The sequence below is a fragment of the Orbicella franksi genome, chromosome 3 (genome assembly GCF_964199315.1).
Source record: "Orbicella franksi chromosome 3, jaOrbFran1.1, whole genome shotgun sequence".
Lineage (NCBI taxonomy): Eukaryota > Metazoa > Cnidaria > Anthozoa > Scleractinia > Merulinidae > Orbicella > Orbicella franksi.
Window position 1 is genome coordinate 11,080,402 of NC_138147.1, and position 17,099 is coordinate 11,097,500.

Consider the following 17,099-nt stretch of genomic DNA (forward strand, 5'->3'; position numbering starts at 1 on the left):
ATCGAAGGAATATGTTTCACGTTACGTACAGCACGACCAAATTTATTTTTTAAAGTAAAAAAAAGTGTGCATTCCATGACCAATGCCTGCTCCATTTTCTCGAGTGTCCCCATGCTTCATATGTTTTGTGCCCATCTTTCACATCTAAATAAACCGTCTTAACAACATTTTCGAGCACCGTTAACTGAATGACATTTTTGGGTGATAGTTAACTGGCTGTCATAGGGAGTATAAAATCAGTGGCGCTTCCCATTCGATGAAAAATTCCGGTTTGAATTTCCAGTGACGAATGGAACTGCATTTTACGGCCGGAAGTTTCCACAAACGAAGTCAACCTTGCAAGGTATACCGAAATTTTCCAACATTTCTTACCAGGAATTTCTGTTCCATTTGACTTTTTTCCTGGAATTCCCTAAATTTTAGGGTAAATGGTTCAATTTTCGAAAATTCAACAACTTCAAGATATTCTGGAAGCTTTCCTAGGAAATTTCCGTACCATACGTCCACGTTTCGAAATTTTCGGAAGTTTTGGTTTAATGGAAAGCGCCCCAGGGCTTTCTTGCAAGTTGCCAATAACCCTTTTCTCGCTTCAACTTCAAGTCGGTAACAAAACAGTTTTGAATCATCTTTTACTGCGCCTTTAAATAACATGCGGACTCTAAGATTCAAAGCTCAACCGACAAACGCGTTTTTCGCTACTGAGTAGGGAAGGTTTCTAGTTGCTTCCTTCCTTCTAGTTGCTTCCCTCGAGCGTTCAAGAGGTGCAAGTTCTACATGTCAAACACGCGCCGCGAATATTCGCGAATGTTAAGAAGATTAACGGCCTTGAAAATGTTATTAAACAACAAATCTTTTCTTGCATATTGTGGCTGTTGTCATCATTCTATTCCGCGGAAAACCGCGTTTAATAACTTTTAATATAAAGAACAGCTACTGAGATTTTTTTTTTTTTAGTTTAGACTTCCCGTTTCAACTGATAAGACTCGACTTCGGCCAAATAGTTTTAAATGCTTCGTAATGCACGGCGGGTACAAATCAAGGATTCTGGTCTCACTTAGGGTGTTGATGACGAAACGTCACCATTTTTAGCTTTCAAAGTATCCTTTAGGGTGCACTTGAGAAAATAATAATAAAAGAAACGCTGTCATTTAATTTCTGTTTTCAGGCTTGATTTCCGCTGAGCTCTCGAGTACGCGAGTCGGGTCTACAGGTGCGCGTGGGATCCTTTCTTGAACAGTGGCTAGTGATCGAACCCCTTTCGGTTCAAGTGGTATCTTTTCGGGGTCTAATGAAGCTCAAGCAATGTCCACATTAGTCTCCCTTAAGAGTTAAATTCATATTTTCCGACGAGCATCCCTTGCCTTTTCAAATGGGAGTTCCCCCCTCCCCCCCCCCCCCCCAGGGTTTCCATATGTCTAACGGGAAGTGAAGGAGTGATCAGTGGAGTGAAATCGTTCCACCACTACAACTTGGACGGGGACGGAACAAGCTAATAGCGCGTGAGATCTGGGGAGAGGATAAAGCAACAGGACCTAGTTTTTGTCCCCCGTTTTTGGTCTCCTTCTCAGTTATTCAAGAGGGCGACTCCGCTACCGGACAAAGTGGTCTATTGATTTGACCGCACAAAAAGAGCTAGGTTGTTCATAGATTATCAGGTTATTTTCATTGTCTCATGGTGCGGAGCGGGACTGAAACTAACGGTGCCCCCCGCCGATGAATGATGTATGAAAAACCAATTTCAGTGTTTCCACGGTATTTGCGGGTTACTTAAGAAAAATCTCCTCGGTCTCCCGAAGACTAAACAAGAGATTTATTACAGTCGGACCCCTTGGGTGAAGTCATGGAAATCTTTCAGGGTTTTTGTGGGAGGAGAGTGATCTATAAAGAGAAGCGCCTGATCACCTGTTAACATGTCGAGGAAATGGTTTTACTTGGGGCTAGCTTTACAACTTACCATGCTTGTCTTACTCTATCGGCTCTTCTCCGAGGAACGCACGACTATTATTCACAGCTCTGCGTCCGACAAAACGTTTCCGCGCTTTCCAGACATTGTCACCCCAAAGGGGTCCACAGTTAACGGCAAATTACATCAGCGAACACAAAATTCAACAATAGCGATAAACTGGAACGAAATACCACGGAGGTCTTCTCCTCCAGTCGAGGAAATGCACGAGAAATGGATTGTTCTCACGACTATAAATGCACCGACAGATGATGTCAAGAAATTAGCTGATATTGAGGGTTGGAAGATTGTTGTGGTTGGTGATACAAAGACCCCGGCAGATTGGAGGTACGTTGTATAGAATTCAACTACATTGCTTGATCATTGTGCCGACTGTCGTTTTAGAAACTTAAAAGACAAAACGAAAATTACGTTGCTTAATTTTGTAAGAGCCTCACCAGAGACTAGTGGACTTGGCCGAGGGCAGCCAGTAGGTTTAAGTTTATACATCTACTGTCACTTTCATAATAGGCCCACGTGGCGATACGAATATTATAATGTATTCATTGTAACCTGTCCACGAAGATGATTTATGTCACCAGTCATTTTTTCCTCGTGTGTCGGAAAAAGGGCATCTAAACCTTGTTCCAATTGCCAGCTGTTGTTTATTCCTCAAATTATAGATAATTTATTCCATTGACGATACAAGATTTTAATATGCACCTTCTACGGTTTAGGACGTTTTTGAATTCATTCAATTTAATAACTATTTGCGTCAGTCTCTGCCCGCGGTCAAATATATATAAGTTCTGCACGGGTTCCCGTACAGATTTTTGCCTTGTGCAGTTCGACATTTCACGGTATTTCTACAGAGTTTAGGACCATTTCCATCTCAAGATATGTTTATTTGATCTTCAACTTGTCTTATCTGGCCTCAAATATCATGTTCCATGCAGTTACTTTATCGCCTCAGGGTATACAGATCGATACGGAGGTTTAAACGACTACTGGAGTTTGTTCAGAGGACCAATCACTAAATCAGCCAATCAGATTGCTCTATTGCGGCCCAATATTTTCTAAGTATTGGACCGAGCCCTGTTTCAAAAGCGGAACCCGTGCAGTTTTGTTGCTTTTTGTTTTGCTTTTTCTTCCAGCTTTCTTTTTCTTTTTTCGTTAAACGGCTGGACCGTAAGTAAACAGGCGGTTTGTTCGCTCTCAACCCGGCAGAATTGCATGATTGAAGTTTTCGATAAATTTTTTACTCCGCGATCTTGGGATTTTTTTTCTAAACATTTTGATATCGCGTAATAACTTCTTAACCACTGAAGCTTGTTCGAACAGTACGGAAAATATCGGCCCTTGGTCATTTTTGCATGGACCTCGTTATGCTTCGGTCTGCACTGTCAAGACTTCAGATTCTCGCAAAGTACGACTCTCGCGCTCTGCCGAGATTAGTCCAGTTCTGGCCCTCTCTCTGTCGCAACGCTACCCTCTCTCCGTTGCACGACAGAGAGCAGGCCAGAACTGGACTATGGCGAGATAAGTAACATAAAATATCTGGAATTATAAAACCAGTGTTAATGAAAATTCCACCGCAACTCAGTCTGAGCGCTTTTTTCTCGCCAAGAATCATCTGTGATGATTGTTTAGTGGCATAATGAGACAAACTAGCAATTCAAAAAGAAATTCTTCCTTTGGAATTAATAAAATAGCTGGAGCAAATGAAAGGGTTTTAACTGCAGTCATTTTTCTCCCCAGTCATCCCAATTGCGTTTTCTTGAGTGTTGAGAAGCAGAGGTCCTTGGGATACCGCATCCATGACTTTCTCTCTTACAAAAGTTACGCTCGAAAGAACCTTGGCTACCTCTATGCTATTCAACATGGCGCCAAAATCATCTATGAAACAGATGACGATAATTCTCCAACAAGCGGAAAAATAACTTTCTTCCAGCAAGAAACTGGCGACTTCTTTGTATACAGAACAGATTCTATTGTGGTTAATCCGTACGAACATTTTGGACAGAGTACAATATGGCCTAGAGGGTACCCGCTAGATCGCATTGCTGATCCCCCGTCACACAAGTTCATCAAATGCCAAGGGGTGGACACATCTATACAGCAGGGAGTGGTTAATGGTGACCCGGATGTAGACGCCATCTTTCGGTTAACAAGAAAAGACAAAGACGTGGATTTGAAAGTTGAGTTTGACGCTGATGCACCATCCGTTGTTCTTCCTCCAAAAACAATGGCTCCGTTTAATTCACAAAACACGCTGTTTATGAAAAAGGCATTGTGGGCCATGTTGATACCAACCACTGTAACATTTCGAGTCTGCGATATCTGGCGTGGTTACTGGGCTCAGCGGTTACTGTGGGATGTTGGATCACAGCTGTCATTTTTCCCGCCAAACGCCGTTCAATTTCGAAATTCACACAACTATCTCATTGATTTCATCGACGAGAAAGTGCTTTACCATGATGCTGGGCGATTAGTTGAGTTTTTGATCAATTGGAAATCTGACAAACCAGATCTCTTTAGTAGAGCCCTGGATTTAAGTATAGCAATGGTTGAGCAAGGTTTCTGGCAGGTGAATGATGCCATGTTAACAGAAGCGTGGCTAGCTGATTTAGTAAGTGTTGGATATGAAATGCCAACTATTAACACTGCTCCGCAATCGTGTATAAATGTATTAGGTGGGGAAGTTGAGCTTCTACCGGAAGAAAAACCATCTTCATATCTGCGAGCAGGCAGAGAACTGAAAAATTTAGCTCTGTCAAAGATGTGATCGGATGTTTATAATGTAAAGGATTTGTTGCAAACTTTGTCCTCTTTTATTGAATCCATTTCGGCTTTACAACGGAGTTTATTTTCTAACTGTTTTTGGTAACATCCAAACAGTACGTTGTACAGATAAAAAAGACAAATTTGTTGAGACTGTGAGAAGCGCGGTCGCTGGACCCGTTTCGAGGTTGTAAGGCTTCCTCTCAGGCTATCGCTTTTTTCGTTCAGACCACGTGATCCGAAACGGATTGATCGGACTACGGAATTCTTGAGTACAGGACTCAACTCTTCCAACTTCACCCAGGTGTATAAAGAGCTGTTTCGACAAAGGTTGGAGAAGCAATACTTCTTGTTTTTATCATACTATTCAAATCGACGTTAAATACCGGCAATAGTGGTTTCTTTCGGAATATATAATTTTCAGCGTTATTGGTATAATCACACAAATGAGTTATTACTTTACACCTGAAAGAATACTGATTGTGGGTGTCTATGGCAGTGGTCTTATAATATTGCATTTTAGTTGGACATTAGTAATTTATTGTAGAAGAAATTATATGAAACCTAATAAACAGTCATTTAAAATCATGTTAGGCAGTAATACTTTGAATTTTGTATTGTAAAGAATAATAAGAAATTGTTTAGCTTTGTACAAAGTTTGTATTTCGAGGCGGTTTACTGATAAAGAACTTGACGTTTCGTATTCTAGTCCACACACATTTTCAAAAGTAACCGTTACAAATTTTTGAAGATTGTTCAACCTTCATAAGAAGTGGACGCCTATGGCGTTTTGATAGCCATTTGACTGTTTGCGTCTAATTGGCTTTTGCCTCTGTTTCGCAGCCATGCCTGGTGCAAATTATATTTATGTTTGATGCTTGTGGCCGAAGCTGCTCCTTTCAATGAGAAAATTTTCATTTCCCCCCGATCACCCGAATAGAACGGTGTCCGAGCCATGGGAGGAACACCATATAATAAGGGAGGGGGTGTTCGTCGAAAATTTTGAAAAGAACCCCCAAGAGGTACCAAACCGCGTTGTTAACCCCTAAAGGTACGACGAGTATCCCCGTCTTTTTCATATTGGAGTCCCCCCGGGTCCAGGCATAAGACACTAGGTATGTGTTTGAAGCAAGAACCACTTCCTTGCCCTCCCCTCTCTCAATTCCGCTAGTGCCTACCAAGGTCGTATTCACTCTGTGTTTCAAACAGTTTTCAGTTTACAACACCACGAGCGTTATGAGGCTCTGAAAGAGAGCAAACTTCCCTCTTCACTGTTCACATTTTTTCTGCATTTCAAATGAAATGCTCCTCTTAGTGCTATTTTCAAGTTTAAGCTCAATTCCTTCGCAGACATTCAGCTGTTTGTATCAAGCAAGGCGCTGCTGAGACAGCGAGTATACTTGAAAAGCAAAAAGCTAAATTTGGGTGATTAAAGATTTAGAACTTCTTTTATGAGCTAACAAATTGTGAAAAGTCTGACTACCTTTCGATCAAAAAGGATGCATGACACTCACCAAAGGATTTGAAATGTGTTTCAAGGTCAGTCATTTTCTTGCAAGTGTGTGTACCTGCCTTTAACTGACATCAGTCGGAGTTCTTTAAAACACGGAGAAATCGTCAAAAATAAGTTTGCTGTTTCATTGCTCACTGTCCAGATGTATTTCATTTCTTCAAGGTCAATCAGAGGTAAGCCGTGAAAATTTCAGGTGTCTTCGTTGACTTCGTTGCTAGTGGCTGTTGAAGCTCGGTATTGCAAACAAGCGAAGCTCAAAGATTTTAACTCCGTCAGTTTCCTTTCTCAGGGCAGGTAGACTAAGGAAAATGTTTTCCAAGTTAATATATTCACGAAGCCTTCTTATAGCCAGTAGATCATTTTTTTTTCAATTCGTTGTATAGGCAGCGAAGTCGGGATTAAATAAAATTTGAGCTCCCAAAATAAAACACAAGCACCCCTGGCGGCCCCCTGCTCCCTACCTCTTACCCGCCCCGCCTTAGATTGCGAACGGTCTCTCTTTTTACCGAAAATCTGCGGAGAAGAACGCTGAAAACTGAGCGAACGAGCAGCGGCGACTGCGTCTTTCACTCGTCCGTCGCTACTCTTCGCTGTTCGCTGCTGCTCGTACGCTCAACTATTTGCGTTCTTTTTCCGTGGACGGGTTAAACCCCGCCTGGGCGCTAAAAGGACTTGGTACCAACTAAAAAGGGCTTAGCTTACAGCAGGTGAGGATAAATGATAAGAGAGTTTATCAATCCCTCTTAAGTTAATCTTAGATCACTTAACACCCCAGTTATATCCATACAGTTTTACTCAAAACACCACTCACCCTGAAGGACTCCTGCGGAAATGTAAAATCTTTTATTTTTCCTCTGCAAAAACCGAATTTGAGTAATTCTGAGACGTGTTTTCCTTTTCCCTATTCAAGTTTGTAGATATATTTAATATAGCTGGATTCAATTTTCTCTATTACTGTATATAGGTCTTAGCATGGAAGGGCCACGCCCAGTACACTTTATCATTATCAGTTTCATTATCATTATCATTATCATTATTATTAATGTATCATCATCATCATCATCATTATTATCATCCCAGCGGAAACTCAGTGGCAGTAACATTATCCGCGTGAGGACTGGATACACTATGATCTCACAGGATGACGTAGTCTTAGCGTTTAGAGTACATATCGTGCAACGTACATGATGTATGTGCGGCTGGTTTACGCCGTCGGTGCGAGAAACATGACTGCAATGTCGAAAACATGGATTTCGGTAGCGCTAATTTCGCAGTTCCTCCTCATTTTAATGGCCTATCATCTCTTTTACAGTGAACCAAGTAAGACTTTGGAGACGTCGTCGGTTCCCAAGGATTTTTTAGTAAATTTGAGAGATCTCCAACAGTCGAATCAACATCAGTCAATTTCAACTGATGAAACAATGGAGGACGCAGCGAAGTTTATCAAAGATATCAACTGGAAAGAAATACCCCGAAAACCAGCGCCTCCAGCAAAGGAGAAGCACGACAAATGGATTGTTATCACCACTATAAATTCACCAACAGCAGATGTGAAGAAGTTGGCCGGTATTGAGGGTTGGAAGGTTGTCGTTGTCGGCGATACAAAGAGCCCGGCGGACTGGAGGTAACTTTAATATTTGTATTTGAACTTCAACTGGTTATTTAGCTGTGAATGTCTCCTTGTGTTTCTCCCAAACATTCTGAATTAAAGTTTGTTGCGCTAAACGTTTCTACTGATAAAAGTGATGCTTTTCGATTCTACATGCTGTACATGCCGGAAAAAATACATCCTCATTCACATGAATTTTGTAAGATACCGACAGGACTGTAGAAAAAACATAGCAACGATAGGTAAAAATAAACATTTGAAATAAGGCATCTAAAAATCTAAAATCTAGGATAATGAATGAAAGTAAAATAGATAAAATACTGTTGTTTAAGAAACGCTGACAAATTGGAATTTTAAGAGTCTAGAGAAGTTGAGATTACTATCTCCTCTTGGAGCTACCGTCGCTTCCATCTAAGCCTGAGCACATGATGCTGAAACATGCGCTAATTGGTTGTCAAATGTGGCATGATTGGTCATCAAGCATTTGAAGTTTAGCAGACCGAATACAATCTCTTTTACTTGGCAAAACGTCATCTGAGTGTATTGCCAAGATACGAAAATCCTCTGAGAAATATTTGTTTCCTTTTCACTTGAAATAAAAATCGCCTAATTAAACCATTGGCTTCCAGAGCTTTTTGCCAAAAAGGCATATTTTGGACATTTTGGATATTTTCAGCCTCGATATGGGCCAAATTAGCTCCAATTTACTCAAAAAGGCATTTGCAACATGTCGGTAGGTAAAAAAAAAAAAAAAAGGTAGGTAAAACTTGTCAGTACTTTTCCACCAATTCCAACTAATATTTCAGTGAACAGTAATTGACTGGATAAAGACTGAGCTATCTATCGCGACTGGAAATAATCAACAAATGCAATCAAACTTTCCCATGGTTAACATCCCAAAGCCAAGGTGATTCAGAGTCATGTTCATGAACATATAAAATAAACTATAAACCACGAGGTAGTCTCTAGCTTTAGAAATAGGCTTTACAATGCTCAGGCTTGCTCAGACTTCTACAAAAACCACAAGGTGTGCGATAGTCTTTGCGCATATGACATATGATGTATGACATTATTCAAAATGGTGCTGGAAATGCAGACGTTCGACAAAAAAGTCTCAAAAGAAGTCACCCTTGAAACCACAGGATACCCAAGATTATGAACTGCATTCTGCAAATGCAATGATGCCAATTTTGGTTGAAGGTGTTGACATCAGAAGTAGAACAAAGGTCAGCACTCATTTGATGGCACAGTCGTCATTGGGTTAATAAATGAAAATTGATCATCGATTAGCCATTGATTAATACGTGTTAATCAATGGCATTAGCTAATTAATACCAATTCTTAGAAAATAGCCCAAATAAAATATGTGCATTTCCACTATTGTTTCTATTTATCAATGAGATTATGAGCTCGAGATTTTTATCACATGATAGTTGATGAGGGCGTAGCCCGAGTCCACTATTATGCAGGGCGTCAAAATAACGGCCGGTCAAACTTCACTCACTGGTCATGTTGACCAGTCACGTCATGTTGACACAGTTAATACATAATTCATTCTTGAGTAAACAATCAAATCTTCAACTGCAAATCTGAGATTTTATCTCTGTAAAAATACAATGATGACCTCTCACGCTTAAACACACACTTAAGATCATTCGCTTGCCATTTGTCATGTGTTCAAGATCGAAAGAATCCCATTTGAGTGACTGGGGTTAGCGCCAGGTCGCACTAGAGCAAATTCAAATATTTCCACTTTTTGGTGAGGAAAGAAATTGGTAAAAATTTTGCAAGTTCCAAATTTTGGCAGTGGTTGCATCAGACCAACATGGTTGAACCAAAACATTACTGATTGAAGTATATGTCACAAGATCTATATTTCTCAATTAAGTATTTTATTAGATTTTATGCGAGCGTTCAACTCTTCACAGATTTTTCTCCATGCTGCATGTTCTTGACTCTCCGCTTTCCAACAACTGGTGATTTTTGGCCCAGAATTGGACGAGCAGTTTTGGCTTGGCTTGCATTTGTTGCTTGCGTCTCTTGCAAATTGCTGCCAGTAACCAGATCCAAGGTGTGAGTCATAAGAATTTGAATAAAAACGCCGCTCATATTCCTCTTTTCTATTGAAAGAACTGTAAAAAGTGTCAGATAGACCAGGTAAAAAATGATTTTGTCCCACCATTGCATGTGCCAGACTGGACCACCTGACCAAAGTTATTTTCTCGCTGTAATTTTATCCAGACATGTTTTAAAAGATATGACAGTTTAATGGTTACAAAAAACAAAATTATGTGAAGTTTATATGAAATAATTCATATATGAACTGCGGTTGTAGATGAAAGTGAAGAATGATCATCGCAGTAAATTTTCCAATTTAAGCGATTGGAAAGAAGAAGCCTGAAAAATATCAGGGCTTCAACGGGATTTGAACCCGTGACCTCCGCGATACCAGTGCGATGCTCTACCAACTGAGGTATGAAGCCACACATTGGGAGCAAGGTCAATTTATTCAGTTCATATCTTTATTGAAGATATGAACTCAATAAATTGACCTCGCTCCCAATGTGTGGCTTCATAGCTCAGTTGGTAGAGCATCGCACCGGTATCGCGGAGGTCACAGGTTCGAATCCCGTTGAAGCCCTGATATGTTTCAGGCTTCTTCTTTCCAATCGCTTAAATTGGAAAATTTACTGCAATGATCATTCTTCACTTTAAAAAACAAAATTGTTTGCTTTGCCAAAATTTGGAAGCCTCCGAGGCAGCACTTCGGCTTCTCTCAAAATTGGTGAAATTTTGGCAATCTGCAAAAATTTCTTCATGAACGAAAACTCTCTCTAAATATGACTATAACAGAGTTTAGAATTTTTTTATGGCTTACACTTAAGAACTTAATCTTAGTTACATCATTAAGAAACTTGTGTAACTGTAGCCATATTTGTAGTAACCCAACAATGCGTTGTGTATTGGTGTGGGCATGGGTGAGGCTCAAGGAAACAGGAACTTCTTCAGCTATATTTGTTTACTCAGTTATTTTTGAAGGCCAAAATTAGGATCTGTTGATGCATGCGTGGTTTCAATTATGTTTTGATGGGCATAAACACTTTGTAGAACATGTAAACAACAGCTAACTTGATTGAGTACAGCGATCACAAAATTCGAAGTTTCATCCAATGTCCATCCATCTTTGGTAGCTGGCAAGAATTTCACTGACAGTGTGCCACTTAATTGCCCTCCTGAGCCCTGTGAAGGCTATCTTTGGTTAAGTTTTAGGTCGTTCTTTGTATTAAACCACTTTCAAATTATATTCTTGGGTTTATAGGCCATCATTACTTAACTTCTTGACTGGTCAGAAACGAGACATGCCTGAGCTAAAATTACTTTGTCTAGTCAACATGATGGGCCACGGGTCTAAAATTATTTTGAGCCCTATTTTGCATAGGAATCAAGAGCGAATAATCTCATTGTTTTAGTGTAAATTATAAATTCTCCAGATTTAGCAGTCTGGGTTCGAGCCCTGGCTGGGTACATTGTGTTGTGTTCTTGGGCAAGACATGTTACTCTCACAATGCCTCTCTCCACCCAGGTGTATAAATGGGTACCAGCAAATTTAATGCTGGGGGTAACCCTGGGATGGACTAGCATCGCATCCAGGGGGAGTAGAAATACTCCTAGTCACTTCATGGTACAGAAAGTGGCATAAGCTCTGGCCTGATGGACCACTTGGCTTGTTTACAGACATTACTTACCTTACCCTTAGTGTAAATCTAGTAATTGTTAAAAGTTTGATCTAAATCCCCTGCAAAGAAGCAGCCCCCAGTGCACACTGTTAGGCTACTCACTGTCTACAACAGAATAGTCTCACACTGAGTCTGATAGTGAGTAGCATGACCAATCAGAGAATGGCATTTGTGATAGCACACTAGTAGATTTATACCAAAACTCGATAGAAACACGATACACATGTTCTATTTCTTAACTAGAAGTGCCATTTTTAACCAATCAGTGCAAGTATTTTCTCTGGGCTATTTCCCAATGGTAATTTGCCATTAATCATTATTGTATAACCATCTGTCAGTTTTGTTACAATGTACATTACGCAAGTCATTATATTTGTTGTGGTCACTGCATAATTAGAGGCCTTTACATGTAGATTGGACTTCAAGTACAAGATTGAATATGAGTACGAATGTCCATTTTCAAACCAGTGACATTTCTAGAGCCTTTGCTCTTGATGTTGGTTTTAGGTAGAGAGGGTAGCTCATGGGAAGAGATGGGTATGTGATTTGATGATGTGAAGCCTGCAAACTAGAATTGAAAAGTCACTCTCGTGTTCGTACTCAAATCTAAAGTTCCGTAATAATTGGTACACAGTCTGGTCCACTTACATATGTGAAAATAATTTACAAGGTTGTATTCATTTATCAAAATGTCTTAATTAAACATAATTATTTATCCAGTTTTGTTGCTTTGAACTCAAGCAATATGAACAAAAGATCATGTTATTTTCAAAACGTTTTCGAGGATGACTGAAGATTTGAAATGCAGAAGGCCAAACTAAAAAAACAAGAAATCTGAGGACGAGAATGATATAATAGTTCTCTGTATGCAACTACACTTGTCTCAAATCTCCTTGTATGTATGTTTTCTATACGTCTTAATGAATTCTATCAATATGATTTTCCTAAGAAATTAGTATCAAAATAACTTCACAATTTGTTCTCTATTTAAAGTTGCAGCAGAGGACCGTGTCTAACAGTTAAAATATTTTGAAGGGGAAATAGCTGTGGTTTTCTGTAATTTTTGAAAAAAAAAAAAAATGAAAACCTCTTTGTCTTTTTATTATCAACCTGGCCCCAGTTGTTCAAAGGCTGGATAATGCTATCCACCAGATAAATCACTATACAGTGGATGAGTTTTAAAAAAACAAACCAGGCTATCCTTTAGATAGTGTTATCCGCCTTTCGAACAACCCAGGCCTGGTTCACTTCTTGCACCATCTCAAAGAAAACAGTATTAACTTTTGTTGTTTTGGTCTGTTATTTTTTATTTTACAGCCATCCCAACTGTGTTTTCTTGAGTGTTGAAAAGCAGAAATCCTTGGGATACCGCATCCATGACTTACTCCCTTACAAAAGTTACGCTCGAAAGAACCTTGGCTACCTCTATGCTATTCAACATGGCGCCAAAATCATCTATGACACAGATGACGATAATTCCCCAACAAGTGGGGAAATAACTTTCTTCCAGCAGGAAACTGGTGACTTTCTTGTATACAGAACAGATTCTACGGTAGTGAATCCATACGAACATTTTGGACAGAGTACTATTTGGCCAAGAGGGTACCCGCTAGATCGCATTGCAGATCCTCCAAAACACACTTTTGTCAAGTGTGCAGGGGTGGATACAGCAGTACAGCAGGGAGTAGTGAATGGCGACCCGGATGTAGATGCCATCTTTCGGTTAACAAGAAAAGACAAAGGCGTGGATTTGAAAGTTGAGTTTGACGCTGATGCACCATCTGTTGTCCTTCCTCCAAAAACAATGGCTCCATTTAACTCCCAAAACACGTTGTTTTTGAACAAGGGATTATGGGGCACGTTATTGCCAATCACAGTAGCATTCCGAGTCTGCGATATCTGGCGAGGTTACTGGGCTCAGCGATTATTATGGGATGTTGGATCACAACTTTCTTTTTTTCCACCAAATGCCGTTCAAGTGAGAAATGCACACAACTACCTTGATGATTTTATTGATGAGAAAATGCTTTACCATGATGCTGGGAGATTGGTGGAGTTTTTAATCAACTGGAAATCTGACAAACCAGATTTCTTTAGCAGAGTCCTGGATTTAAGTATAGCTATGGTTCACAATGGCTTCTGGGAGATGAAGGACACCATGTTAACAGAAGCATGGCTAACTGATTTAGTAAGTGTTGGATATGAAATGCCAGCTGTGAAAACTGAACCACAAGCATGCCTGAGAAATACTGTAGGTGGAGAAACTAACCTACACTTTAAGGAAAAGCCGTCTTCATATTTAAGAGCAGGTAAAGAGTTGAAAATTGTAGTGCCGGTAAAAAGTGAAGTGGACATTTATCATAGGGAGGGATGAGCCAGGTGTGTTAATTTAATTTGTGACTCACAAAAAAATTACCACAATAATTTAATGCATATTGCTAGGAAAAGATGGCTGAAACACCAACAAAAACAGCAGTCATTGAATAAACACCAAGCAAAAGCTTCAATTGTCCTCTGCTTTTTTTGTTGTTTTAGTAAAAAACTGAAAACTTGAAAACTTGGTTTAAAACTGAAACTTGAAACATCAAATTTGATATAATAATTATTATTATACCAGAATAATGACAAACTAAATCCGCATTGCTTCTGAACAGAAATGAATTTTCCCTAAAAGGGATGGGGTAATGTATGTTCCAGGGCAGTAGTTCAGTCTCCTAACAAAATCGGTATATTTGCAGTATTTTAAACAATAATAATTATTCCAGCCCAATGTCAAAACTGTTTTTTTTTTCTGGTGATATACTCATAATCACTTCCAATTGAATAAAATGAACAGCTTTAATTGGACCTACATAAGTTCACAAACTTGTTCGCCATGTGCTTTTTTTCTCTTTTCCATCTCAAAGTGTTTTGAAACAGTTGCCAGCCCCCACAGGGCTATGGTTAGGGATGCCTGACCAATCTTACGATTCGGCTTGCAAAACAAAACCACGTGGCTTAACATAACTTGCGGTATTTTCTTGATTAAACGCCTGGTGTTTATTTTAAACTTGACTCACGGATCAGGCGTTTATCGACTTTTGCAGGTTATTCAAGCCTGTAGTTTATTAGAGTTTTTATTCATTATTTTTAGAGCTTTAAAATATCTTATAATTACACCTAAAGCTAACATTTTGAATATTGTATTCTTCACTTGGCAAGTGGTTCCATTAAGGGGATATGAGTATCCCGCATCCTGTTTATTTGTGGCCTAAATATTATATCCAGTGAATTCCAGTTGCAAAAAGTAACAGTTTTCTACTTGATGTCCCATTTTATTATATAAACATCAGTGAAATACCAGGTGAGCTTTTGCACATAAACATGATATCATTACACGTGAAAATAACATGTCATTTTCAGTGAAATGAAAAGATCACCATTGCTATGGTTACATAATCGCTTAAAGAGTACTTAGATGTGTTGCTGTATGATTGAAACATCATCAGTTCTTCCTCGGACAATTTCGGTTATCTTCGGCAATCTTTGGAAATCTTCGGAAATTTTCAGAAAATGTTCGGAAACGTTTGTCTGGCCTTCGGACAACTTTTGGAGAATCTTTGGAAATCTTCGGAAAGTGTTGGGAAATCTACGGAAAATCCTCAAAAAAGTCGTCATTAGTATATTTATATAACAAAATAATACATGGCTGCTTGTAGATATGGAAATTTCTCTTCTCGTTTTCAACTTTATATATCACTCGTTCGCTGCGCTCACTCGTGAGATATCAATGTGAACACTCGAAGAGAAATTCCATATCTACGCACACCCATGTGTTATCCTCTATTCATCTGATCTTGATATCCCATATCCCATTAATTTTTCCCCAAATATCACGTTAATTTGTTACCCAAATATCCACTATCCTGAAAACCCTCAAGGGTAAATATGACAATAAGGTCATAAACAAATGTTCATATTGGTTAGCTCTTCACTTTGTTGTTGAGAGGAACAATGGCCTTCTTTACTATGAAAACCAGTTACGACAATTTTCTTGAGAAAAAATTGTCGCTTTTTATCAACTATTATTCCTAACATAACCTGGTAGGTGACTGTTGGTAAACTTGTATTCTGACTGGCTTTGCTGGTACCTTCTATTGATCATTAGTATAAATCTACTAGCGTTCTATCACGAATGCTGTTCTCTGATTGGCTACGCTACTCACTATCTATTCTGTTGTAGATAGTGAGTAGTGAGTAGTGAGTAGTCTGTTGTAGATAGTGAGCGTCCGCTGGGGGCCGCTTCTTTGTGTTTTCGGAGTGTCTTTGAAGAGGATTTAGATTAAAGTTTTGAACAGCTTCTAGATTTATACTAAAATGATTAGATTATTCGCTCTCGATTTCTATGCGTGATAGTTTACTCGGGCTGCGCCCTCGCCTACTACCGCGCGACAGAAATCTCGAGTTCATAATGTTATTGTTAAGTAGAGAGCAGTTAGGGCACCCTTGCAGTAATGTGTGTGCAGTTTACTGAAAGTATTACAGAAAGCAATGGAAAAAAACCGTTTCATTGTCATTCTATATTGGATTTTGTGAAAGCAATGATTGCAATATAATGGCAAACTGTTCCAGGGTGAAAAGGAGATTTTTGATTGGTTCTTGAGCAGTCCAAATTTTCCAATACAGGCTGCCAAGAACCTTTGTAGAGATTGTGAGAGTTAAACCAAGGCCTAGCAGTTGCAACATTTGATACAACATGTGAGATGTTACATTTGTTTGGAGGTATTTATTTGGCTTTCGTTTCCGTTAGCCTTCTCTCTCCAAGGATAAAAATCCTCGTGAGTGCATTTATTATTGCAAGGGGAAGTGTTTGTTTCAGCATCCACAAACTAGCTATTAAAAATTTCAAGTTGTTATCAATTCTGTCAGTGTAAAATTTATAGAAAATTTCAAGTTGTTATTTGTGCTGTTGGTATAAAAGTTTTTTAAGGGCTGTAACATAGTTTTAATCGTGATCAACAAACATGTTCCCAGTGAGTAGTGTAAAAAAGACTTCTCCGAGTCATTCATTCTTTTTTGTACAGTCATAGCAAATAGGCTATTTTTATGAAAGGTGCACAGATTAGTAATGGTAATAGGACTGAGTGGAATCCAATTCGGTCTGTAATCATACGAGTGATTACAAAATCGGACGACCGCGCAACGGGAGTCCGATTTGTTTATCACGAGTATGATTACAGACCGAATTGGACGAAACGAAATCTTATTACCAATTAATCGTAAAAATTACATTTTCCGAGAAAAGAAGAATAGCCAAGTTACGAAAGAAAGGGGAAATTTTCATTAAAAGATTGGCAAAGGAGGCGTAAATTGTATAATGTCGCTCTGAAATTGAGATTGGTTGATTTAAACTACAACTTTGAATGTGATTGGCTTCTTGAACTGTCCGATAACAAACTGTCCAATAACAACTTGGCAAGTGAGTGGAAAATAGGACTTTTTAAAAACCAATTACAGTCGAGGAAATTGTAATATGAT

The 17,099-nt window shown here is 39.1% G+C and overlaps 2 protein-coding genes across 2 annotated transcripts in view; both read left to right on the forward strand.

Moving 5' to 3' along the window:
- The first annotated feature begins 1,393 nt into the window (after positions 1-1,393).
- On the forward strand, positions 1,394-5,246 carry LOC145483022 (uncharacterized). The gene is made up of 2 exons (XM_081461647.1): positions 1,394-2,290; positions 3,701-5,246. Exons 1-2 carry the CDS (start codon positions 1,911-1,913, stop codon positions 4,725-4,727), a joined length of 1,407 nt encoding a protein of 468 aa, XP_081317773.1. The 5' UTR covers positions 1,394-1,910; the 3' UTR covers positions 4,728-5,246.
- Positions 5,247-7,452: 2,206 nt separating this feature from the next.
- LOC145481203 (uncharacterized) overlaps positions 7,453-17,099 on the forward strand; it is a 10,395-nt gene continuing 748 nt past the window's right edge. The window contains exons 1-2 of the mRNA XM_081459632.1: positions 7,453-7,860; positions 12,900-17,099. The exon at positions 12,900-17,099 is cut by the window's right edge and continues 748 nt beyond it. Coding sequence (XP_081315758.1) covers positions 7,463-7,860; positions 12,900-13,956 — 1,455 coding nt within the window. The 5' untranslated portion in view covers positions 7,453-7,462 and the 3' untranslated portion in view covers positions 13,957-17,099. The remainder of the gene's footprint in view (positions 7,861-12,899) is intronic.